The 27,090-nt window shown below is 39.2% G+C and overlaps 1 protein-coding gene across 5 annotated transcripts in view; it reads left to right on the forward strand.

Annotated features, from left to right (window-relative positions):
- Positions 1 to 27,090, forward strand: part of LOC105084198 (uncharacterized) — a 987,172-nt gene that overhangs the window by 768,188 nt on the left and 191,894 nt on the right. For 4 of the 5 annotated variants that reach the window (XR_012500990.1, XR_012500989.1, XM_074348172.1 and 1 more), the window contains one exon: positions 12,844 to 12,941. Coding sequence is in view for 2 of the 5 variants with exons in the window: in XM_074348172.1 (XP_074204273.1) it covers positions 12,933 to 12,941 (9 nt within the window). In the remaining 3 variants the exon portion in view is untranslated. The other variant, XM_074348174.1, reaches the window with a different exon arrangement.

Below are 27,090 nucleotides of genomic sequence, written 5' to 3' on the forward strand. Positions count from 1 at the left end.
ATGCCCAGGTGACCTTTGTGAAAATCTTATGAAAATCACATGTGGCTGAACTTTTGGGAAAAATAACCAACAACGTGTCTAACCGTTATATATAAAATTGTGTCATTACGTGTTAAGAAAGAAGAAATACTGCTGATATTGAACCTTTAAGTGTAACTTTGATGCTGTATGTACTAAAGGACTCCCGCTAGGTGTGTGATTGAGTGAAGTGAATGTTACAATAATAAAGCGTTTGAGAAAGATATTCCTGAGTATTATTAGATGGTCAGCAGAATCTAGGGGAGTAAGGAGTAAAAAACTCATGTCTGAGAAGTTTCCACAAAGATAATAGAGACCTATTTTCTGATACAACAGGCCTGATTTTCTTTTATGCTCAGTCGTTATTGATCAACTGAGGCACTTAGGAATTTGGCTCATACAGATAATGGTTCTCCTACAGACATTATATAATGTGGACCCCTTGGGATCTTTCTGTTTACTTAATATGTGATCCCAGAGGAAGTCATGCACTACCACCAATTTTCTGATGTTCTTTTATATTCATAAAGCACTAAAATTCTTTTTGAGAAACCCATAGGCTGTGATATGTAAATTTTGCCAATGAAAGAACCAAGGAAACAAAAGATCACCCAGATTAATAAAAAGAAATCGTTGCAAAACCAAGACTTACAGCTTCTGAACCATTACTTTCACTCTCACTCTGTTCAGTTTGGTCACACAGACCATTTTGGACAAAATAGAGCATACTTATATTTGTGGCCCAAAACACAAGTTTTTGAAATTCCAAATTGAGTTTGATTTACCTGTTTGTTTCTCAAAATTACTTATTAAATCAATTTCTGACAATGGCTAAGATTGAAAACATACAAGTATTAAAGAAGGACCACATGCAATTTTCACCCAACTTAGAACAAGAAATGTTGGCAAGAGTATAAAATTCTTCTTGGATGGTATCCCACTGCTTCCAAAGAGAGTAGATAAACAATGTATGAATACCAAAACATTTGGAGGTTTTTTTTTTAATCTTCACTAAATCCTTATACAAACTTTAAAAATCCTGTCCACCGCTCATTTAGCTACACAATATATTTGGAAACCATAAAGGAAAATCAATGAAGCATTGAGCTGGCAGGGGAGTGGAACCTGAATTCAGCACTTGGCTTTGAAAAGCACGGCTGTAGCTGTGCTGCTGAGACATTCCACGGGGAGAGGAAACCCAGAGATAAGGCAGGAGAAGGTGCGGCTTCTGGTGTCTGTGGAGATGGTGGGACTCACGTGTGTGGACAAGAATCCCTAGCAACACACCATCACTCATCTTGAACTCAGTCACCTGAGCTGATAAAATGGATGCCACATAGCATCAGGGAGCTACCATCCACAGTGCACTTTAGTTCCTCTGCCAATTATAGGTGCCTGCCAATACTGCTGGGAATGATTAGGAATTCTGTGTGTAATGGCAGAAAACTGTAAATCAAGTGACAGTGTAAAGCCTGAGGTAGGCACTTACTGAATTTACAAGTATTCTGAGAGAGAGAGAGGACACTCAGTCTTGGTGTTGGATGCAAATATGAGGCTATCTATTTATACAGTCCCTCTGTTCATTAGGTGAAATGTTATTCCAGATGCCTCAATATCATAAAGGAAGAGGAGATTCTATAACCTTAGATTGTGCTTCACTCAAAGGCAACGGGCTAGTCTTGTTCTAGACTAAATAGACTAGAGTTTTTTGTTTTCGTTTTTCAAATCCTAGAATTCGATCTACAAATCCATCAGTAAAATCTGTTTGTTCCCTAAGTTAAACCTATAATGATCTCCAGACTATTCAGATCTAAAATTTTTATTGCTAATTATGTTTGTCGATTGCCACCTCTGTACAGTGCTCTACCTTCATTTTATTGTTGAGATAAAAATGCCACATCAGATTTACAATAAAGATTGTAATACAGATTTTGGATTAATGGAATGGATATTGACATGCTTGGCTGTTTGTTATTAACCTAACTCTGAAAGAACAAATCCTATTTATTTTATTCCACACTCTTTTTAACTTCTGCAGTTGCCCTGTATATCCCATAGCATAAACTTTTTTGGATTCATTCTTAAATTGTGTATATGTCACTTTTCTGAACTCATGTGCACATATGAGACCAAGAGAACTCTAAAGGACTCTCTTTGAATTGCCTTAGAATGGAATGGGTAATGGTGACACAGTGAAATGGGAAACATTTTTAAAAGTATTTGTGAGTCAATAAACCATTGATGCATTTTAGGAGCGGGGATGGCTTTAGCGCTATTTGTAGCTTTCTTTCTTATACACCCATAGTAAATGGAACTTTCCTGGTTTTATAGAGAAAAGAATGTATTTTATTAATTCATTTAACAATCACTGATTGAGGAAATGACGATGCCAGTATTTAAAACAAAGAAGGCCCATGCATTTATGGAGATTATATACCAGTAGGAAAAGAAGAAAATAATATATTACAGATTTAATCATTTCATATGCAGATAAGTTCTGTGAAGGTGTATCTGATCAGGATGTTTCCTGAGAGCTTAAACAAAGGTATTTTAGCTTAATGCTTGGGCATGGGAGACAGGGTTCCCTGAGATGGGCCATTATGTACACTTTAAGCTATAGGCAACATCCTTTTAGTGACTGACTTGTAACAAAAGCAATAGAATATAAAGATCAAAGTAAAAGAAACAGATCTGGTATGGAGTCAGATTTCTTCTTCCTGATTACAACTCCATAAGCCCAAGTGCCAGGCTCTTGCCTAGTTTAGGGACTTAAGGTGTGCCTGATACAGTGTGCTGAGAATGAGAGAGAATGCAAGGTATACCTTGCTCAAACTGCAATCTTCCCGATGTAAAATATGAATCCTCTTTAATTTAAAAAAGTCATACTTTGATGCCTTTTCTGATATATGTACTCTTTCTTTCACACAAGGCTCTCTCCTTTGTTTCTGTGTCCTTCCATCTGTCTTCATGTGACATGTGGTTTAATGCTTACTGTAAGACATTTCAGCTTCCATGGTGAGCGGTGGGAAATTACACTGAGAGTGGTGATGAGCTATCTTCAAGAACCAAACAAGGGGAAAGAGACTTACAGTTCAGTTGCAGACACACGAGCTCGGCACAGTAGAAGAGCTTCCTGTCCTGGCTGTTTTGCATTGCAGAGAGAAGGAGAGCTTTCCTTCTTGTCAGACCTTCCCACTCTCATCTCATGGTTTGGAGCTCTGAAGGACTTAAGAGAGACTTCAGTGCTTAGGTTAAAAAACTAGGGCTGAGAATGTCGGGGGCAAAGAATGAGCTTTGTAGCCAGACAGGTCAGAGTTGGAAACTTGGCTCTGCCATTTTCCATTCCCATGTCCAAGTCTCAGTTTTCTGCTTTGGAAAGTGATTTGGCTGTATTTTAAAAAGTTCAATATACACGCCAAATAACGTGATCATTCTACTATTAGATGTTCTCCCTCTTGAACCTCTAATCCATGCTCACAGGAAGTCATGTAATTATGGTTATTGCACTGCTGTTTGTAATAGCAAACAAACAAATGGAAAAAAAACAACAAAAAAGAAAATAATAGAACTAGATCTATAACTATCATCTTGTACCAATCTCAAAAAACTAACATTGAGTAATAAAAGCTAATTGCAAACAGATACATCTAATCAGGTGCCAAATATATAGTAAAAGACTCAAAATCATGTGGATAGAGAGACGATAGATGGATAGGTAGGTTGGCAGATAGACTGAAAGATGGTCTAGCACAGCAATATGAATGGGAATGACAGGCAGCAACTCCATGGTGATTATTACACCCTGGGAACATGGGCTAGAAAAAGGGAAGGAGTATGGTTTTAGCTAATTCTGTAATATTTGCTATCTTTTAAACAATCTAAGGCAAGTAAGACCAAATATGCTGACATCTGTTTAATCTCAGTGGTACGTAGGTATCAGTTACTTTATATTTATGTATTTCAAATATTTAATAATTTTAAATAATTTGGAAGAAGGAAACAAAAAGGGAGCAAGTAAGAAAGAGGTGACCTACTGGTAGGAATTTTGTAATAAGTCTGTGCCTTCCCTGTGGCAGTTTTATTTGATCCTTCAGTCCCTTAAAATAGCCATCTGAAGAATGAAATATTCCTCAGTGAGGATTCAGTGAGGAATGGAGGAGGTGACATGTGTTCTAGGTGACAGGTGGGGGGGTGACATCTCGCCAACAAGCCTCCTTAGTTGTGTGTGCACCCCAGGGTCAGGACAGCCGGGATGTTGCTGGGATTTCTAACAGAAGGCAACTTGGCGGTACTGTCAGAGCAGGTCTCTCTGGTTGGTAAACATATTCAGGAGTCCTCACACCTGCCTGCTCAGTTCTTTACCTTACAGGCTTGTGAAGGTCAGCAGGACGGGCAGGTACAGCCCAACTCCTCACACCTTCGACAGCCTGGGAAAATAAGCCACATGCGGCCAACAACCACCATGAGTCTTGACACAAATGAGTTTTCTTCTCCTCAGCGATTATTCATGGGAAAAAATTCTTATGTAAAATGATTAAATTCCCCAATAATTTCTAGACTATTTATGAACTTTTATCATAGTTGCCTTTTTTTTTCTTTCCGAAATGTTGTTTCCATTGCTCACTCCCATTTCTAAGCAGCAAAGAGAAACTTCATCTGGTTCGTAGAACAATTGAACGATCGTTTCTTGAACACCTGAAGTACCATTTCTACCTCTGCCACTAAGTCTGTCAGCTTAAGACCTTTGAATTAACCAAGTGTTTCTTAACTCACCTATAAAATAGATCTTAAATACAGTTGTTCTCAGTGAGGGTGAAACAAATTACTCAGTACAAGACAGAGAAATTAATATTAATATGTATCTATTACAACAGTAATACAACAGGGTAATTACAACAGTAATTCTCAGAAACATCATGACCCTAAAGAAAATGAACATTGCAGATAGAGAAATTGGAATGTATTCTGGAGTATGATGAGACATTTTGATGGGAAAAGCAATTCGCCTTTGACAAAACAACACTGAACATTCTAGGAAATACTTTTTAAAGCATCCAAAGATTGAAAGATTGAATCCAAAGGAAATCAGCAAGTCATAGTGGAAGCATAGCTCTGGAACCAGACCACCTGGGCTGGAATGCTGGTCCAGTTGTACTTACTACACCAGCTTGAACAAATTTACTCTGTTACCCTGTACCTCAGTTTCCTCGTCAGGTTGTGAGGTTAATAAATGAGGTGAGGTATGAAGTCCTTAGAAGAGTGCCTTGGCACATACATATGGTGATGGCCTTTTTGATGTGACAACTTGGCCAGGCTACAGCTGCCAGTCATCCAGTGTATCATGGACGTAGGTGTTGCTGGTAATGTCCTTGGTGGATACTATTAAAGTCCATAATCGACTGAGTTTAAGTAAGGGATAGAAAATCCTAGATAATATGGAAGACTGGATTCCATCAACTGGAGGCTTTAAAAGCAGAACTGACGTTTCCCTGAAGAAAAAGAAATTCCTCCCGTGGAACATCCACTTCTGTTCACGCCCCAGAGTTCTAGCCGACATTTCATGAAGGCGCGCACTATGGATTTCAGACTTGCTTTGCCAGACCCTACTACTGCATGAGCCACTTCCTTGCAAGAAATCTCTTAAAGTCTACCTCCTACTGGTTCTTCTTCCCTGATTGAACTGTAACTGGCACCCATTTATAGCACTGTAACATAAAGCACTTAAAAAAAATCACAGTATTTTCGGTTAGAGGTTGACCTGTGTTGGCAGAGAGAGGTTATGACTTAAAGTTTGCTTGGGAGTTCAGGAACAGGGAAGAACGTCAAACATATTTGAGGACAGGTAGTTCCTGGATTCTTGTCCTGTCACAAGACCCAGGAAGAGGCCCCTGCCACCTTCTGTCAGCTCACCCAGACTCAACCTCCCCACAACTGAGGCCCTCTGGGGACGGTGGAATGTTTCTTACAGCACCCTCAGGAGTATTTTTGTGACTTTGAAAAGAGCGGTGCAGTCTTCTACAAGCTACAAAGTGTCCCTTTCTTTTTCCATTTTAGATAACAGATTTTAATTCTAAAGACCTTAAAATTCCTGAGACATAATTGCACCTCACCTCCTCTTACAGACAGAGAGTCGATTACTACTGGGGCCTGGATGGCCGAGGAGTCCAGCTGGTGTGGGACTCCTTTTTATGTTTGACTATTTGAAAATTGAAAATAAATAATCCTCAATTTCACCAAGGCATTTTGAAGAATGCGTTCTGTGAGAAGAGAAGGGAGAGTCCTTCTGATATGAGGATACTTTCCAAGTTGGTCAAATGTGAGAGGACAGAGGCACGGTTTGGCAGCTGGTGTAGTTTTGCTTTGGGGTGTGTGTGTGTGTGTGTGTGTGTGTGTGTGAATTAAGATTCTGTCCTCTGTCAACAGTGACTTGATTTTCTTTTACCTGCTCAGCATTTCTTTGTATTAATGTATCTTCCCCACTCATTGCACCTAACGATGGTGGACTCAATGCAGTGCATCCAGAGGGCAAGAGGGGGAGGGAAGCTGAGCGCCTGAGGTTTTCCCCAGGCCTCTGCTTTTATTTAGGCAAATGAATTAATGAGATAATGTGACTATTTTCTCCTTTGTGCCTATATTTTGTTCACATCATTAAACTGTTTTTTTAATAAAGAGATTGAATTACAATGAAGTATTAAAGATGACAACACACGGTGCTATAGATTATACCTGGAAATAAGGCAAATTTATTATGTACCTGTTGTACATAAAATCATGTATAGCAATTCTAAGCCATATGACAAAATCAGCCCATCCTTTCTGGATCTGCCTCTTCTGCCCTTCTAACCTCCCATACCGTCTCGACTATTGACACTTGACCCCAGGACATGATGGGAGATGATCAGTTACATGGCATTTATGCAATAATGTAAACTAATCACTATGTTATGAGTTGGGGAGAAGCAATTTTTAAGTCTTTCCTCTGATCACAGAGAGAGTCTTCCTACATGAGTCTGAGTGTGTGGTGGAAGGAGATAGTGTGAAGGGAAACCCTTTTTTTTTTTTTTTTTTTTCAGGCAGGGGAGGTTATTGCCAGCTCCTTGGGGACAGCAGCCAGGGCTGAACACAGAACAGGAAGACATGGATTCAAGTCATGACCTGATACCTAATAAATGTGTGTCTCTGAGTAAGCCCTTTCATCTCCTGAACTTCTGGGTCTTGATCTGTAAAATAGAGGTCATAGTAGCCGCTTCCTAGATTCATTTTGAAATCTTAAAATGATCAGTTACTTTACAGTTCTTTGTAAGTGGCAAGCACCCTGTAAATGGAAAGACTTATTTTCTCCCTCCGGGAACACATTGACATGTCCTTCTGCCCCCCTAGGTCAGGCTTCCAGCCAAGAGCACACTGTCCGAAGGGCTAAACATCATAAGAGCTGCTACATACTGTGTCCTTACTAAGTGCCGGACACTGTTCTGAACACTTTGGTTAAATAATTCACTTGATCAACACAACAGCCTTCTCAGATAGGTACTATTAGTATCATTATCATCCATATTTTGCAGAGGAGGAGTCTGAAGCACAGAAAGATAAAGTGACTTACCCACATTTACACAGCTGGTAAGCGATGGGCTAGAATTTGAATCCAAGTGAATTGGTTTGAAAGCAGGGTCATAACAACCCCACTCTGTCACCACGAGTAGAAACCCTGCATAATGAATGTTTTCTCTGTGAAGTAAGGCTTTTCTATTCTTCCATAGAAAAGAAGACAGGAAAACAAGGAGTCAGATAAAAGAAGAAGAGGAGACAGTCACTTGGGAGACATGTTGGGCACAGATAAAGGAGCAGCGCTTGTGTATCTTGTGTCTGCAGACGGATAGGAAGGGATGGAGGGACGGAGGAGACAATACATATTCATGAAGCCGTAAATCAGCCACCTGTGGGTGGTGCTCATTCTGGCCCCATGCGCCCTCTGCCTGAGAAATACAGATAAATTATAGCTGCTCATCAGGCTAATTGGCAAGTTACAGCTATGCTATGGGCCAGATGGACTTGCCCTGTGTCTTTTGGAAAATGCAAGTGTGTGTTGGCTCCAGGCATCTCCCATCTGCTGAGCCCCCTGGCTCAAGTCTCTGCTCTGCTCCTTACAGCTACACCAGGAACACGGATGGCTGATGGGTCAACAGGGAGGGTATAGGAACATTGCATACCCAGGATTCAGGTAGGGCAGTCCTTCTGTGAGATTCACACACTACCCCCAAATTATTAACACCCTGTTTCTTCCCTTTTCTCTCACTGTATGTTTTAAATTGATTTAATAAGCAATGCGATCATTTGGTCTATGAACATCTCTTTTGAGAACAGAGGCACAAGTGGATGTCCTTGGAGGTCACGTGGTGATAACTGCCCACAGGGTACCCTAAATTTCACTGTAGACGGTAATTTCAAACTCTTCCACCGAAAAGCATCCATCAAGTTACAAATAAGTAGTGAAAATCGTATTTCATTTTTTATAACCTCTCTTCCTTTAGCTACTCACTGATAATGAGAATGAAGCCAGTAGTGATAATGACGACTTTGAAGCTGATGTGATGGTTTCTCGTATTTATTGCATGCATGATGTCCCAGGACTATGATGAGCTGTTTGCATGTAACATCTCATTTAAACCTTGCAACAACCCCATTTGCTGGTTATTATTATTATCCTGATTTTGAAGATGGAGAACTGCAAAATTGTTAAGTAGTTAAGGAAATTTCAAAGTAGTGACATGTATTAATACCTAAATCATGTATTTATTAAATTTCTGAGCAGGGATTCAAATCCAGCTGGGATGCCTGAGTTGCCCCTTTTACCACTGTTAAGTGATATTAAGAGACTTAACTTCCCCAAATCAAGTGTACTCTTAAAGGAGAAGATAAATAAGAGAAAGACCCAGGGAAGCTACAAATTGAATCTGCAGCCTTTGATGTCAAGAGTTGACAGCATATATATACTTATCTGAACACTTGAAATTTTATATGTATTCATATATATATATATGTAGCTATATATATAAATTGCTATATACAGATAAAATATAGTATAAAAATAGGTTTTAGACAACTATTTGAAAGCATTCCTTAAAAATGGTACATTTCACATACTAAATGCTGAAAGCCATCACCTCTGGAGAGTTACATGATGAGCAGTGAAAAAGGCCTTTCGATTTTTATTTTCGCAATTCTATATTATTGGAATCTTATACACCTATATGATTTGATATCATTTTAAAAACAATAAACAGGAGGAAAGAAATATCATTTACATCCCCATGTATGATGCTAGCAGACCAGAACAGATTTACCGTGATATTAATGAAGCTTCAGCAGCAGGGCCCTTTCACAGACCTTTGTGCTGAACTTTGTATCGGCTTCCAGTGCCACAAGATATGAAATTGCTCTATGAAGACATACTTGGTAACAGAGAAATAACAAAATATAAAAAACTTAGTCAAATGTGTTTACTATCACCATCAAACAGTGCTATGAGACAAAATGCACATTTAAAAGCAAGTTTAAAGACCTTTGGATAAAATCGAAAATCATTTTTAAAACATAATTTAAATAACTTAAAATAAAGTTTAAAAAGTGGTCCATTTCCTATTCTTTGTTTCCTTTCTCTGTGCCTTTTTTATTTCCTCTTCCCTCCAGGTGTTTCTGTTCTTTCCTAGAAGGCTGAAAAGATGGCAGGGTAATTTCAGCAGGGAATTTTATGCAGATGCAGTATTTATGACGGTAGTCCTAGGGAGAGTTGGTGATTAATGATCACACATAACATGGTTCAATATATATATATATATATTTTAAAGTCGTCTTCCTTATTGGCAGCGATACACTACAAAGGGGGAACGTACATGACAGGATCTCTTAATCCGAGGACACAGACCAATGGGTCAGTTGGGTATTGTTTATAATCTTTAAGATCAATGATTTTGAAGGTCATGCATGGCACACATTTATTTAGCCTGCCAGTAGCTAGTCTGTTTCCTGGATGTGTTAACAAAATTGCTAACGTTAACTATTTTCTTTGCCTGGCTTTGAATGCTATTTATTTTTCCAAACAGCTCTTTGAAGACAGATGTGCCATGCACATCAGAGCGTAGGGAAACTCAGCCACAACATTCCTCTGACTCCCAGCTTCTCTGTAGAAATGAGCCAAGAACTCACACATTTGGAAGGAAATTATGTATCAGAAGTGGCAGCAGGAATAACAACCATCCAAATAAGAAACTCACCCAAGTGAGGTCATTGGAGAAGGGTGTTAGAATCATACCACCTCTTTGTATCTTTTAGTTTTAGTTAATTTTTCTCCCCAGATTCTCTCCACTGCAGGATGTTTGCCTGCCTTAAGAGGCCCTAAGCCAGTGATTCTAAATCCTGGAGCTTTAAAAAAAAAATTATGCCAGGGCTTTATCTCTAGAGACTTCATTCAATTGATAGAACCCAAGTGGGTATTTTTAAAAAACTTCTAAGAGGATTTTGAGGTACAGCAGGGTTGAAGCTACTCGTCTGTGCCCCAACTAACCAGTCCTATCCCTCTGCTCTGCCACAGATATGCAGCATGTCTCATCTCTTGAGTGGTCCTTCCCCCCACCCTTTCCTCTGGCTCCCCAGCCTTCTCTTATGTGCTCATGCATTCATTCATGTGTTCAAAAAATACTTACTATGTATGGACTAAGTAAATAATAGTAATGGAAATACGGGCACTGTCTTTGAAGAGTCAGAGTTTATCAGACTAACTGTACTGATTTGCCTGGGGGTGGGGGGTTTTCTGGTTGTGGGATGTTCCGAGCTAAAACCAGAAAAATCTTGGGCAATAAAGAAGTAACATTTAATAAATATATACGTGTATATGTATATATATATGTATATGTATATATACTATATATATCATCTCTCATTTTTTTTCAAGTTCAGAGAAGGTACGGACTCAGATAGGAACCGTGCCTAGTAAAATTTGAATTTCAAATAAACATAATTTTTGAGAAAGTACACTTGTTCTATAGTGGGTGAATTCTCATTTCAAATTTCCAGGTCATGTAATGGGGAGATAGCAACTTCCCAAAAAGATGGGTCCACCTGTATAAAGGGCTGTTCCCGCTGAGATACGGTGGGGTTCAGTCTCTTGGTAACAGGAGCACATGCCTCTGGTGGACAGAGATATAAAGTGAGTGAAATAGCTGCTTGTGAAACATTTTGGGGTTTTTTTGCTACCACCAATCCCATGTAACCAAACTGCAGTAGTTTTCGCTGAGCAGGAGAATCACCCCACCCCCAGCATGTTACTCTGGTAGTGTTGCACTGTAGAATGGTGCTCCATTCTACAGCGGGATGGAAACCAGACAATTGATGCCTACCTAATGCAATCTGGGGGAAAGTCAAAAAACATTTTTGGCTCATTGTCAAGTACTATTTGTAATTCATGACATTTTAAATTAAAACTTGGGCAAGGAATGCATGGATACATGGTGATTGTTTCAGAACTGGGGGTCTACCCCTAGCATGTCTATTATTACTTCAACTGATGGTTCCTCTTGGAGCACCTGCACGGGGCCACACGTTTGGAAGAGGCTGAAGCCATGATGTCTAAATGACTTCAAAGAAAGTCATGTCATATTATGAAGCAGGTCTTTGTGGGACTTTGCTAACGCTCTCTCATCCTTCCTGTGTATTCCTATGTACTTGACTTTGTTTCTTCACCCTTCCGAAAGGGCGTCTACTGACCTACCCCCTGAATATGGGATAAACCTGTGACTTGCTTTCACCAGTGGAATTTGTCAAAAGTGACACTGATTACTTAGGCCTCGAGATGCGGGTGGCTTCTGCCTCATCCTTCCATCCTTGTGGCTGAACTGTCAAAAATGGCTGGTCTGAAAGTGGGTAGGCCTGTAGCCAGGGACTGGCTGGCCAGTGGGAGGACTCAGATCCTCTTCAGAGATGTGGAAAGACGTGAGTGGGGTTGTTTTAGAGGTTCTGGTAGAGGTTGAAATGCTACCCATGCAGAGGGCAACCAGCCTCCCAGAGATTCTTACTGTCTGCACGGGAGTGATCTTGCCTGAGTGCAGTGTTTATCAGTTACTTCCTTGTTTGAGATTTTTTAATTACCAAACCTATCCCTAATATTTGCAGGGCTTGGGGCAAGAGTACAAATGAAAACCCACATAGCCAAATATATAAAAATTATAAATCAATTTAACAAGCTGATAAAAGTAATGTCCTTTATGTTGACATATTCTTTTCATCTGTTTTTTTAAATGAATATTCTGTTATGTTGACAAGAATTAACACATACATGTAAAGCTATGGTTTTTATTCTAATGAATCAAGAAAATAGTAAAAACAACTAAATTGTATTATTGTGTATATCTGAGTGTTCTAATACAGTTTATTATATTAAGATGACTAAGAAAATAGACACATGAAATACATAGCTTTTGTATATTAATTCTGTCATATTAATCTTAGCAAAATGCTGTTATTTTCATCAAGACTTTCATATAATTTGTGTTCTAGTGACTGTAATGATCTAAGTAATTAAAAATATTCAAAGTGTACAAAAATTAATTTTGGATATATTTTCCTCGAAGTGTATGATAAAGTAAATATAAAAGATGGAATATGAAAGTCATTTTTCATATGTCTTTTCAAAAAAGGCTTTTCTCCCAGAAGGTCAAAGTTAACTATAAAATTAAAAGGCAGAAGTTAAATTATAATAAAAGAATACCAAAATATTAAATAAGATACTTTTAAGTACAGCATTCACCCTCACGCCAGCTGTTTCGCCACCAGGTACTGTGGGATGAGAAACCACGAGGAGGAAAAGCAAATCACAGAACAGAAGCCCCGGTGGACTGTCAGGCACCGAGCGGGAGGTCCAGATGACCCAGGTAAGCCCAGGTGAGCCCAGTCCGGTCCCCAGAGGACCCACCAGCTGAACACAGCTTTCTGAGAGTGCCCAGACAAGGTAAGCAAGCAAAAGAACCAGCCCACCGATACATGGAATCAAAAGAAATCATAGTTCATTATTAGAAATCAGAGTCAGTATTATTCTCATTTACAAACAGGGAAGAAAGAAGAAACAACTTGCTCAGTGTAATACTGTCACTTTGTGCGGGAACTGTGACGGGAAACAAACACTCCATATTTCGTTTTCCTTTCTTCTGTTTCTTAGGAAGCTGCAGAGAATCTTCAGGAATTTGAGGAAAATTGTAAATGGATCTAGATAATTGCATTGGCCCATAGATTTTATGGTAAATTATATATGTAAAGTTAATCCTTGTTTTTAGATTCCCTGACACTTGCAGAGCAGCAAAATAGTAAGAGCAAATTCTGTATTTGGCCCTGAGTTAGTGCAAGGAGAAAGCTGTATCAAGTGAACTAAATAAACAAGAAGACTTGAGGTGTGTTTAGCAAAATCCCTGGTACTAACAGAAATACTGTTGCACTTCTAGCTGCATACATGCAGACCTGACCACAAATTAGCCTTCATTATATTCAGTGAAACCACGAGCATCTGGTTTTATAAAAGTTAGTAGCTGAGGCGTCATTAGTCAGGCATTTCAAATTAACAGACAGATATATGTTGAGCCATCCTGTGCATGAGTCTCTGTGTTGGCTGTTGTCTCACACGGTCCACCCGAAAAACCAGTGTGGATGACCTCTTGTAGCCGGCTCAGGTCTCTGGAATGATGTGGGTGTTCCCCTTTGGTGGTGACAATGGATGAGTGAGGACCCTGGATGCATTGTTGTGCACCCTTGAGGGTATGTGAACTAGTGGTCATCTGTGTATCAAATAAAGGGTTCCTGTTGCACACATTTTGCCCAGAAATGTATTGATAACCTCATCTATCCATTTCAAATAGAAGAGGGGAAACGTTTTTTTATTTTATGCTCTTGAGTTGTTTGACTATTTCTTTACTCTGTACAAAGGTTATTTTTATTTAGTACTACTAATTTTTTATAAGTACACGTGCTCAGAAGCTAAAAGGGAAGACAACCTGTGTGTATCTTTTGAATCATTGTTGTGTGAACATTTATTTATGTTATTTAAAGTACTTTCATTTTTCTATTAGTTTGCTCAGGATCCCAAAACAAAATACCACAGACGGGAGGGCTTAAGCAACAGAAATGAATTGTCTCACAGTTCTGGAGGTAGGAAGTCCAAGGTCAAGGCGCTGGCAGGTTTGGTTTCTCCTGGGGCCTCTCCCCGCGGCCTGCAGATGGCTGTCTCCCTGCTGCGTCCTCACCTGGTCTTTTTGCTGCGCGTTCGCCTCCCTGGTGTCTCTGCCTCTGTCCAAATTTTCTCTTCTAAGGACATCAGTCCGGTTGGGTTAGGACTATAACCTCATTTAATCTTAATTACCTCCTTAAAGGTCATATTTCCAAATACAGTCACATTCTGAAGTACTGGGAGATAAGGCTTTAACACATTCATTTAAAGGGCCGGGCACAATTCAGCCCATAACAATTTCCATTATCTTATTTATAATGACAGAATATGTAAATCCTTTATATTTTTATTAAAGAGTATTTTATGTATTCCTCTATACATTATTGCAACATTCTACCTTTTATGACTATAAGAGTAATTAATATTTAACATTTATCTGGCACTTACTCTCGGTCCGGCATGGCACTAATTATTTTATTTGAATATATTGTGTTAGCTTCATGCAACCATTTGAGCTAGCTCCTGCTATTATTTCTATTGTGGGGGTGAGAAAATGGGGATTGAGAGATGTTCATGGACTTGGAAATTGATTACTGATAAATGGAGAGGACCAGACGCCCTTTGCAGGCATAACAGCTTTGTGAAGTCTATATTGCAGGTATGGTGTAATCTGGGAGGCTGGGGGAGCAAAAAGTTCCCTTACAGATTTTGAACTCCTAATAAATAGAGTTTATTCCATTTATTCTTTGTATTTCTAGCATTTTAGTGCCTCGCAGATAATTGACACTCATACTGATGCCGGTTGGTTTGTCTTTTTTTGTTTTTTTGTTTTTTGGTTTTTTTTGAAAAATAAGGAAATTACGAAGAAGTAACTTTGCAGTTGATTCAACCTAGCATTCTAAAGCTACATATCAGTAAACATTCTGTTGAACTTGAATGCAGGCTGCTTCATATGAATCAAACCAAATTAAGAGATCACATGGTTTGCCTAAGGCTACCCAGTTCTTTGCGACAGATTAAAAAATTAGAACTTTATTCCATTTCTGGTCCAGTTATTTTACTTTTGCACCAAATTTTTCTCTTCAGGAGTGAAAAGTCCCTGCTGACATTTGTAGGAGAGAGAGAGAAACATGTTACATATATTCTTTTTAAAATGCTTTTAAAGTTCCCTCAAAAAGTGAAGCCCAACTCACAGCTTTTCTCTTCTGGCAGCCAGATAATTTGACTTAATAACTCAGAGCCAGCCTGAGATGGAGGAAATTTAGTGCTATTTTCAGAATGGCTGCAACTGCGTTTAAAATTTATCATGGGAAAAAAAAACCCACTTCCATTGAGCACGACATTAGTATTACACCTGCCTGCAGACTTGATCATGAACACCCCCGTGCTTCCCGAGCTGCTTGGCTGTAACACCTACCGCTGGACTTCCACGTTACAATTCCAGCTGTAGCTTTGAATGGAAAGCCCTGGGGGCTCCATGTGCTTTCTGTTAGAATCCAGGTCATCATTGTTTGCCTCCTTCCGCCATCTGGTTACTACTGTGAGGAAGCAGGACGCACGGATGCTCTGTCAAACCGCAGAACGATGAAATCCCAGGCACATCCAGTGGTTCCTCGTTCTTCCACTTAGAAATCAAATTCAGTCCAGTCACTCTTTTTACCCCTTTTTTGTAGCCATGTTCTGTGTCATCTTTATAGGCCTTCTTTGACTTTCCATGTGGTGAAAATCAGATAGGCTGGTAATTTCTTAAACATGTTCCTTACTGAAATAATCACAGAGGTGTTTCACCAAATTCTAAGTAGAGGTTTTCAATTCTAATTCAATTCTAAGTAGGGGTTACACCTGCTCATGATGTACATAGTTCTTTTTATTGTTTTATGCTGCATGGAAAACGGACTGATTCTGTCCTTTTACTCCGTACATCATCTTAAAGAAATAATTTTGTTTTTACCATATAATTTGCTCACCTGCAGTGTAGAGACAGTATGTCTGAATTGTTTCAGAGGAAACCTGGGGAAATAAATTCCAGTTATGAAAGAAGTTTGAGGGTCTTTGCTGAAAGATTTTATAATTGATACTATTTTTGTTTCTATCAAATAGGCTGTGGAAAGTAACAGGAAAAAAAATTAAAATGAACAGGGGTCCAAGCCTCATGCTCCGCTGTTGAAGTGTAATTCTCTTTCAGTATAGATGCCTTACGTTCCATTCTGTGTGTGATCGGACCCACAAAAGAGAGAATCCACAAGCTCATTACAGTCAAATGGGACTTGAATTCTCTTGTCTAATGTCATAATAAGCAATTATGAGCATCTTCTCAGCATTCAAATCGGGTAATGGTGAAACCCTAGAGAGACATTAGATGCTGGCAGGCTCTGGCTGATGCAGTGTGCATATGCTCAATGGCTCCCTGAAGGCAGGATGGATAGCGAGATGCCAGGGCAGATTGCCCTCAGTGTTTAGAATAGACACTACCTTCAATTATGACTTGTGTTTTATAATCTGAGCAGTTATAATAAGATGTGTGTTCATTCTCGAGAACTCTCTGTGGCAACAGAAGGAACCGCCTTTTACATCAGTCTCCCATTTTCATGAACGAATAGCAAATGAATCTCTTCTTTTAACTTCCTGTTTCTCTGATTGTGAAGTCAAGGAAGATACAAGTTGCCACTATATGCTATCATTTCATTTTAAGTTTTATCTCCTTTTTGTCCACTCTGGGAAAGGTAGCAGATTTTGCATTATCAGTGAGCCTCTTTGTAAACCTAATTAGATAAGTAAATATTTGTGGCCCTACAGCAAGGCATTGAGTAGGACGTCTTACTTATTGGAAAATTCCCCTGCACCCAAATTAGTTACTAAACTGCACTGTTCTTTTCAACTGAGTCCTCACAGCAAAATGAGATGGCCTCTCTATTTTTTCACTAATTAAAAAAAAAAAAAAAAAACAACTGTTCAACCAGATGACTTCTAATATTCTTGTTCAAAATAGTATGATTCTGTGAAAGACCAATCAGATGACATTTATACATATTATAGAGTTCTTTAACTTGGAGATCTGTAGAAGAATGTACTTTACATAAGGACCAGTGTAGATGGTACAAGTGAGACAGAAAGGTGGACCAGATTAAACAGTTCTGGAAAGAGTGCTTTGGGGAAGAAGTCTTTATAAAGAAAAAATGGATGTTTTACAGGAATTATTGCTATTATTTTCACATATCCGTAATCTGCACCTTATCTACTTCCAAAAACTCTTTAAGGTATAGAATGCACATTGAAAATTAAACTGTTACAAATACTCTAAGTGTGTAGACTAAACTGTAAAACTTCAGTATTTAAAGATGTTAGATCTAAGATGTGATTCATACCTCCCCACCTCCAGCATAATCAATGTAGGTATTTCTTTTGTGTTAACAACCAAATCACCCTGCTTCATGGTTGCTCTGATCCGTGATGACCACATAAATTACTGCAATAATCAAAATCCTGATGTGGTCATCCCATTCAAATATGGTCATATTGTCCTGTGAACCAAACCTGAGCTGCCTCTCAAATAGAGTCCCTTTGATGCAATAAAGCAAGAAGGGAGTCCTTTTTTGACCATCAAAATGAGTTATGTTAAGACACTCTTACCTTGAAATGACCATTTTTCATTTTGCATGTTACAAATGTCATGCTTTCTCTTCTAGGTATTGTAGTCTCTCTAGGTTAACAAAGACAGTTTTTAAAAAACAGAATAACATTCTCCTACTTATCAAAATCTGATGTAAGAATTTGCATAGCTGGTTGAAAGAAAGATGAATAAAAATGTATCAGTAGTCCCAAACACATTACTCTGAAATTATTTTTGAATTGAAAAAAAAAATGGTTAGCTTTATTTCCAAATTGGCACATAATTGACAGTAAACTTTATTTATTGCAGTTAGGCTTAAGGATTGGGTGAAGGGATTAAAAATAAGCGAATCAACAACAAACATCGAATAACGATAGGAGATTTGACACAGTTCAAGAGTTGCCTGAAGTTCAAAAGGCCTGCTTCTCACATCAGCTTTCATAATTCTGATGCCCTCTGCCTTGACTCCAGCCCTCTGTTTCTCTCTGGTATCGAATGCGAGTAACACTAAGGAAGAAGCACAAAACAATGCTCCCAAGTGCAAGAAAGACTGATTTTTTTCATGCTTTTAGCAATGTGACCTTAGGTATTGATTTATAGCCCGCTGCAGCACCCTAGGGCAAAAGGGAACATTGGTAATTAAGTCGGTATCTGCACTTTTCTCAAATAGTGCTGACTCTCAACAAAGAGAGACCCTTTATTTTCCCTCTCTGTCTCCCAGTGAATGCAGATGCAGACACTGACCTCTGACCTTTCTCCAAATTCTGTCTCTGCAGCTGTTATTTTTTCTCTCTCTGGGCCTTTAGCTGCTGGTAGACTGGTAGGATTCACTAAATCGTGTGTGCAACTTTCTTCTAAGCAAACGTGAAACAGTTTACCCCAAGCCTTATAAAATATGTCTTTACTGAGCTCCAAATGAAAGTGAATGCCTTCACTGGGAAACCTGTCACATTTGCCAGATAAGTACACAGGCCGATTGACCACTTTAAGAAGGCACAGACATTTTTTTAGGCATTATATTAAACATGGAACTTACCATTGTAAAACTCCCAAGACTGTAAAGTGAATTAAGTCAGAAATCTCTTTTTTATATTCCATTAGCACCATTACTGAAATAGGGCCACAAAAGGTAATAGCAATAAAACCAAATACCTTGAGGTATGTATGCAAATTATATGCTAATATATGGTAATCTGAGCACCACGTTCAGTGGCCATAAAAATACTAAATACAGCTAATTAAAGGTAGGTAAGTTGCTGTGTTTTATACTTCACAGCAATATGAGAGAAGTAGTATATTATGATAATTATAGCATTGCTTGCCTTGGGGAATACATCCCACATTTTAACAGGATTTCTTGTTCTGGTATATTTGTCCATTTCACTGAATATAATCACTTTTTCTCTTTCCTATCCCAGGTTGTAGATCCATGAAGTTAGTGCAAAACTAGGTAATAAATTAAGTCCTTAGCCCAAAGGAAAACAAACACTATTCTACCTAGAAACTTTGGAAGAGTCATGCCCACTTAACCTACCTATTATAACAAGTGCCCCCCACTGAGGTAGTGGGGTTAAGTAGTCAGCCACATTGAAAACTTGGATGCCCAGAGCCAAGAATTCTCAGCATACATGGCAAATAACTATTTCTCCCAGAATTGCAACTTTAATATAGGGCATTCTCTCTTATAGTGAACTCAAGTCATGGAATAAATATTTTTAATTCTTAGGAAATTCTAAGGAAATGAAAAAAACCACAATGAAATTTATAAGAGAACAAGTTGATGTGAAATCTGCCTGAAAAATACTGGATTTTCCTTAATCTCAATAAAAAGTTGTGTATGTATATTCAGCATGCTAATAGTGCTTTAATCTCTAAAATGCTTTTTATTACATGAAGTATATGCTTTATCAGACTGAAAATTATAGAAGGTAGGCAAAAAATCCACCTGAAATCCAACTTACTTGTGAAGTTTATGTTAATGCTTTCCTGGTTGCTGGGTAGAGATTTCACAGCTCTGCTGTAAGGGAGGTTGATATTTCATGAATTCATCACGTATCTCGTGTCAGTATTTTGAACAAAACTAAATGCAAAAAAATAACACAAACCAACCAACCAACACAAAAAATCAATGGTATGGTTCGCATGCAGGATAGAGGGTCTCAAACCTTAGGAAGCACTTGAATCACCTGGATGACTTGTTAAATCTCAGTGGATTTGGCCCCACTCCCCGAATTTCTGCTGAGATAGGTCTGGAGTGGAGCGTGAGAATGTTTGATGCTTTTATGTCTCCAGGTGATACTGCTGGTCAGAGCCCACATTTTAAAAACCAGTGCTGTAGGCTAAGGAAGGCTAATTGTGGACATGCAACAATGAAAAGCATTCATTAGCTTTCTCTGAAGACCTTCCAGGCCATTCCAACAATCAACAAAACAGTCCTTGCTTAGGTAGAGATCACGCTGTTTGACCATTATAAGGAGTAACTTTACCTGTCTCCGGGTGTTGTGACCCAGGTTTTGTGAATCACCTGGATTTTTTTTTTGTAATTACCCTGACTTATATGATGATAGTTTATATTTGTCAGGACTCTTTGAGTTGCAAGAAACATAAACCTAATTTCAAATGATTTAAGCAAAATAGGAGATGTGGATACACGATCCTGGTCTAGTCACAAAATTGAGCCTGGGGAGGGTTAGGAGTCAGAGCCACACCTCAGATAGACCTCAGATCCTGAAGGGACTGAAAGTCTCAAATTAGTGACCAGACACATTCATTCATTTCCCTTTCTTACTGCCTGTCTTCCTTCTCACAGACTGGTTTGTGTGTGTGTGTGTGTGTGTGTGTGTGTGTGTGTGTGTGTGTGTGTGTAGCAGAGAACAAGAGTGAGAGCACAAACAAGGGAACATCCTTCCTAGGCTTAAACCACCATTTCCTTTCTTTCTTGTGGACCACATGGGAGGTCCAGATTGATATTGACCCTTGTGATTGCTTTGGGTTTATGAGATAATGCAGAATAATCTCCCTTTTCATAAAGTCCGATGATTAGCAACCTTAATTGCTTTTTGCCACATGACATAATCACAGGTTTGGGGGATTAAAATGTAGATATCTTTTTTTAGAGGAGGACATTATTTTGCCTACTGCACTGGTATACGTGTATGAGGGAGTGGATTGAGACATGAACAAGCCATGATCCTACCTCCCATGATCACATAGCCTATGCCAGAAATGGAAATACAAATAAATACGTACCATCGAGTTTAATAAATAGTATAATAGATGCATCTCCATGGTCCACTGATGGAGAAAGGAAGGAGTAGCAGATTAAGTCTTGATGGATCATTTAAAAAAAAGTTAAGAGATTGGGGGGAATTTACCTAAATTTTGAAGAAGGAGAACATTTTTGCTGAGATGTCAGGTGGGTGGAGATTCAAGGCAAAGGTAAAATCCACCTTGGATGTTAACCTGTATCCAGTGAGATGCCATTTATAGATTTTGAGCAGTGTAGATACCATCCATCCATATCCAGTATCTGTGTTAGGAAGATTATTATATTGATAATGGAGGAGACTTTATAGAGGAATTAATCTGGAATTGGACACATCACCAAAAGTTGATTGCAACATTTAAGAAAAAAGGGTGCTATTAGACTTGAACTAACTCAGTGGCAGAGAAACTGGAGGGGAAAGGATGTATTTGAGAGAAATGTGAAGGGATTCATTGGGAGAATTTGCTGAGTGGTTGAATGTAGAGCACCAGGGGAAACAAGAGTCAAGGCATCACTCCTGGTTTCTGCCCTGGGTGACCAGTTAGATTCTGGTGCCATTAACTCGGATAAGGATTGCAAGACAGTGAACTGTGATGGAGAAACAGACAACTGCTTCCATCTTGGATGTGTTGACATGAAGTGCCTGTGGGCAGACATTGAGGATTCATCTTTATAGGAATTAAAGTGGAAAGATCAGGGATATTTGGTTGACATTTAAGTTTAAAATACTCCCCTCTCCCCAATTGTAATCTTAGTTTAGTTGGATGAAGAGGTGCTTTAGGAATGAGGCAACATATGCAGAAGGGGGCCTACGGCCCAGGATGGGTAAGGAGACATGGCACAGTGCAGCATGAATAATTTCAAGAAGGAAAAAGGCAAGGAATGCACAAACATTTTAAGGATAACTGAAGACACTCTGTAATGTATATTTAGAGCAAAGAGAATGTAAGCAAAGGGCATGTTATATAATATTAATAAGTGACGCAGTGAAACAGAGTATACAGTGATTTTTCTTGTGTCTTCACAAAAGAATGATCTTCAAATTGAAAATGGGCAGAACAGAGATGGTAAAAAGGGGATTGGATCCAAAGATAGATGAGAGAGATACTTAGGAGACATCTATTTGCTTTAAATGAGTTCCTGTCTTCAGGCTTAGATTATTCCAGGAGACTGAAATAATTTCCAGATGTTATCGTAGGGCCATTACTCAGAATCTTTGAGGAGTTATAAAGAACGGGTCCAGTGCCAGCTGCCTGGCATCTAAATGGTAAGGACCTGGCGATCAGGCCTTTACGGTTAGTGATCTTCTGTCTGATTCCTGACAAATCCTAGAGTGGATTACTTACACAACTTGTTTGTGGGTGTTGAGAAAATAGTCAGTCACTGGAAGGGCTTAACAAAAATGCATTAATAGGAAGTCATTTCATTTTTCTTTTTCAAGGAACAAGAAGTTTGGAGAGAGCTAATACCTGGGGTCAGGATCAAAATGGAATGAGTATTTCTGTTTTAAAATAATAGACCCACGTGAAATAGACCCAGTGTGAAAAATACAGGGACCGATGTCAAAGTCCTAAGTTTAGGTTTAAAAAAAAAAATCAAACCAAGTGGAAGGATGTTGAGGATCTGACTTAGAGCAGTTAAAGTAAAAAGGTCTGCCTATTTGGTTGATTTTTAGGTTTCAGAGAAATACCCAAAATTGTAAGTCACTTTGCCTTTATAGACATGTATCACCTCAAACAAGGAAGAAAACAGCTTTATCTGTCCTGGTAAAGATCCCATTTCACCTATTGAGCTGTCTTTTGGGGACTATATTTTAAAGAGACAAAAGGATCTGGAAATTATGTTGAATGAATAATAGTTCAAAGAGCTAATTATGATGTTTAGGCCAGAGAAGATATGTTATGTCTTCAAATATTTGAAGACACGATAAGAGATTGGGCTCCTCATTTTCTTTAGCTCTAGAAGTGAAATTAGTATAATGAGGTATGATTAAACTCAATATTGAAAGAACTTTAAAAAATTAAATTGTCTAAAAATAATGAACTGCCTGATGAGAAATAAGATTCTTTTCAGTAGCAGTCCTCAGACGCAAACTAATGACCACTTGACAAGTATATGGAACAGGAAATTCAGCATTAGATGGGAGTTTGAAACATATTAGTTGCTCCCTATCTTTTTAACTCTAAAGATTATTTTTAATTAAAAAAAAAATTTCCATGGGTCTTCATATACTAAAACTGCTAGTATCTGTTACATGAGAAAGTATATACAGCAATAGAAAAACATTTGGACCCAGAACTACTACTGATACACACACACACACACACACACACACACACACACACACACACACACACACACACACACATACACACACACACACACACATATACATACATTAAATGGCTGAAAGGTATTTTTATACTTTTATACAAATTAAATTCTCAAGACGCATATTTATTGTATAGGTGATGCCCGCTGCTCTTTTGGATTCATGACTCCCGAAAACAACCACACGTCCTCTCATGTTTCCAAGGTTCAGATTAAGAACTGAGCAAGATAATAAAATTGGCATTCGTAGGTCTGGGTGGTACCTGAGAATTTGCATTTTTAACAGATTCTGAGGTGACACTGATGCTGCCAGGAGACAGATCCCATTTGGAGTAGCAATAAAGTATTCTAGGTTCAGAATTTGTCTTCCCCTGAGTTTTACCCTTTATCCACATCCGAAGGTGATACTGCTCCCTGTGGATAATTTAGAACACAGTCGTCCCCTGGCCTAATCTGAATCCTGGGTTTACCATTGATCAAGCAGAATGATCTGGAAGAAACTCCTTCAGATTTCTGATTCCTTCATGAGGTTGACATATAAGGATCCTATGAAATCAGATCAGTAAGATGCTTAGCATAGTAGCTGATATATAGCAGTCACTCTAAATGTGTGGTTATTGATGATTTCAATGGCAATGAATGTAAAGGTGATGATGAGAAATAAGTAGAAAGAGAATACAGCCATTTCTTCTGTAACACAATGTTTGTTCCTAAAAAAAAATGCACATTAAAAAAAATGGAGTTCAGGGAAAGAGACTGTCCAGCAGATCTTTGTAATCAAAGCACTAAAAAAACAGAATAATGGTTTATTCCTGGGGTGTTCATTTAGATGGCCTAGGCAGAAGCTCAGCGTTGCTGAAAGCTGCCACCATGGATATTAAAACTAAGCAAAACCATTACAGAAGAAATCTGGCAACACTGTAACGAGAGCAGCATTAATGGGTGTGGAGGGGTCTGGGGTGGTGGGGCTGACAAGAAAATGGGCAAGAGGGGTAGGCGTTCCAAGGCAGCTTGAAGTAAGAGCCCAGAAGACTGGCCTCGCCTTTCAGATTCCTCCAAGTACAGTACTGTAATGGCTGAACTGATTTTTTTTTCCTTTCCTCCTGAAGGTTATAATTCTACTTCTCCTATTTTGTACCCATTCATGCCTGGGGGTGGGGAGAGCAGGAATCCCATATAAACCAAGCTGACTTCTGCATTTCACTAACATTGTTCTACTTAGAAAACTGTATTACAGAATGAGTCACTAATTTTAGTTACCCAAATCCGCAGTACAGCAGAACCGAACGTGTTGGGTTTTATAGTCTACATTGAATCTGGAAGACACTGAGGAAGAATGCTTCCAGTAGCCTTCTTGGATTCGCTAAGATCCAGGTGAGAAGACCCCCCAGCTTACTGTAGTGGAGAAAACCTCTTGCAAGCAATTGACCAATAGAAACAAAGGGGCAGAGTCGCCAGTCGCATGGGCTCTTGGTTAAATCTCTCCCTTACATCTTCCCTTCTTTTGTGCTCCCTTCGTGGGTGATGCCCAAACTCAATTTAGAAGCATTTTCTCCTAGTTTAACTCATTCCTAAACCCGCTTTCCTCATCCCAAACTGCGTCATTATGCAGCTTCCATAGATGACAGCAACATAGGCTGGGCAAGTGAGCATTTTCAAAGGGAACCGAGAGGATCAGGTGTGACTTTTTGGTAGGCAGCCTCATTCCCTTTGGGAAGGAAAGGATTAAAAAACTACATATAATCAAAAAGACTGCAACTCTTGGCCCAGCATCCGGGCTCACTGTAAAACTTGACGGCCTTGCCTTGATGTGAGCTTAATCAGAGGCCTGCAGTTCGGCACAAAGCGAAGTTTTCCTCCACTTGTTTTATTCTAAATAGTTTCCAAAAGCTCCCATGGAACACAGACTGTGGCTTTGATCCGGGATCTTATTCAGGACTGACGTTCCCACGAACAGCTCCGGCTCGGAGCAGCTTCCGCCACTTTTGAAATTCTCATTTCAATTCAAATTCCCCGTAATCTTTACAGGCAAGAGATAGACCTCCAGCGAGGAAGGGAAAGTGAGACACTGCTTACGGGTCCACAAGGCCCTCAGATCAAATGGACCCATCCAGGCAGCAGGAAAAGAGTAGAAATCCCTGAAGAAAAGGGCAAGATAACTTGATGTGTGCCGAATGCCTTCGAGATCAGGGTTTCTGACTGACAACTTGGTTCGGATAAATCTGCAAAATGTGTATGAAGGTTTCCATAGACCTTGCAAATCAGAAAACAAGTAGTCAGGCTATCTCTTGCAAGATTTCTGAATTTTGAGTGGGGAGCACATTTTGGGGATTAAAAAAAGAAAAGGGCTGATGCAGTGAGCAGCGTGTGTGGGAGGAAGCATCCCTTGCTTGCGTTCATTTTATGGACATTCCTAAAATCTGTCCTTAGAGGTTTTTTCCCACCTCTCTCTCCGCAGCCTCTTACAAATTGCACACTCCAAAGCCTCTCCTTGTCCTTGGTGATTTGAGGGACTTTCTCTACGTTCGAGATACCGGAAGATGTTTGGAAGTTACGCGCACTGAGAGCAGATTCACCTTTTGTCAAGGTGGATACACAGGAAATACGCAATCCTCTTTCTGCTTTTCACCTCTGGCTGCAGAGCAGTGGATCTGATCTCTCATTTGCCTCTTTTGTTACATGACTTGGATACTCCTGGTTTTCCATTGAGCTTTCCCACCTCTCTGTGCCCTCATCCATTCTGCTCTGGATTTGGTGGCTTTTGGTGACTCGACGTTTACGCTAGAGGGTTTCTCCGCTGACCTCTCAGGTGCGGTGACCTGTTCTTTGGACTCCGTGGACACCAGCCTCACGGTTCTGCTCTTGTCTGGGCTCATTGGTTTCTGCACCAAAACAGGAAAAGACGGTTATTCCCCTGTCATGCTCTTCCTACTCTTAACTTTGGGGGGAATAATATGAGATGGGCTTTCTTGGCCCCAAATCTGATTTTTCCAGGAGAAGAGTTGACAAAGGACAGACTAACGGTGTCTTAATTGTATCATTGCCCTTCAGGATACATTTGGGGCATGTTACGGTGTTCTAACTCACAGCTCAGTCACTGGGTAAGGATGATGCGACAATCTGTTACTTCCTGAAACTATTCTCTGTTTCCCTCTCCACTCCTTCTGCCATAGATGAGGACCTTATTCTTGATCACCAATAGCTGCTTAATTAGTTCCCTGCCACCAGGCCTAGTCCTGTTCACGTCATCACCAGAGGATAGTGTCCAAACTGTCAAGAGTACAGACTGATAAGGTCTTTCTTTTGCTCTGTGGTTTAAATCATTTCACTGTTCATCCAACATTTCTATCAGCATTTCCTAAAGGGCTGGGAATCAGAGAGGAACTTTAGCAAATAAATAAATGGCTGAATCTGTCTTTAAAAAAAAAACAACTGATGTCCTGAACCCCCCTCTTGGGGATTCCATGTGCTTTTTTTTTTTTTATTGAAGTGCAGTTGATTTACAATGTTAGTTTCAGGTGTACAGCAAAGTGATTACATTATGCATATACATACATGTATATATATTTTTTCTCTTCAGATGCTTTCCCATTATATGTTATTAGAAGAAATTGAATATAGTTCCTTGTGCTGTACAGTAGATGCTTGCTATTTAACTAT

Source organism: Camelus bactrianus, chromosome 20 (genome assembly GCF_048773025.1).
Source record: "Camelus bactrianus isolate YW-2024 breed Bactrian camel chromosome 20, ASM4877302v1, whole genome shotgun sequence".
Classification (NCBI taxonomy): domain Eukaryota; kingdom Metazoa; phylum Chordata; class Mammalia; order Artiodactyla; family Camelidae; genus Camelus; species Camelus bactrianus.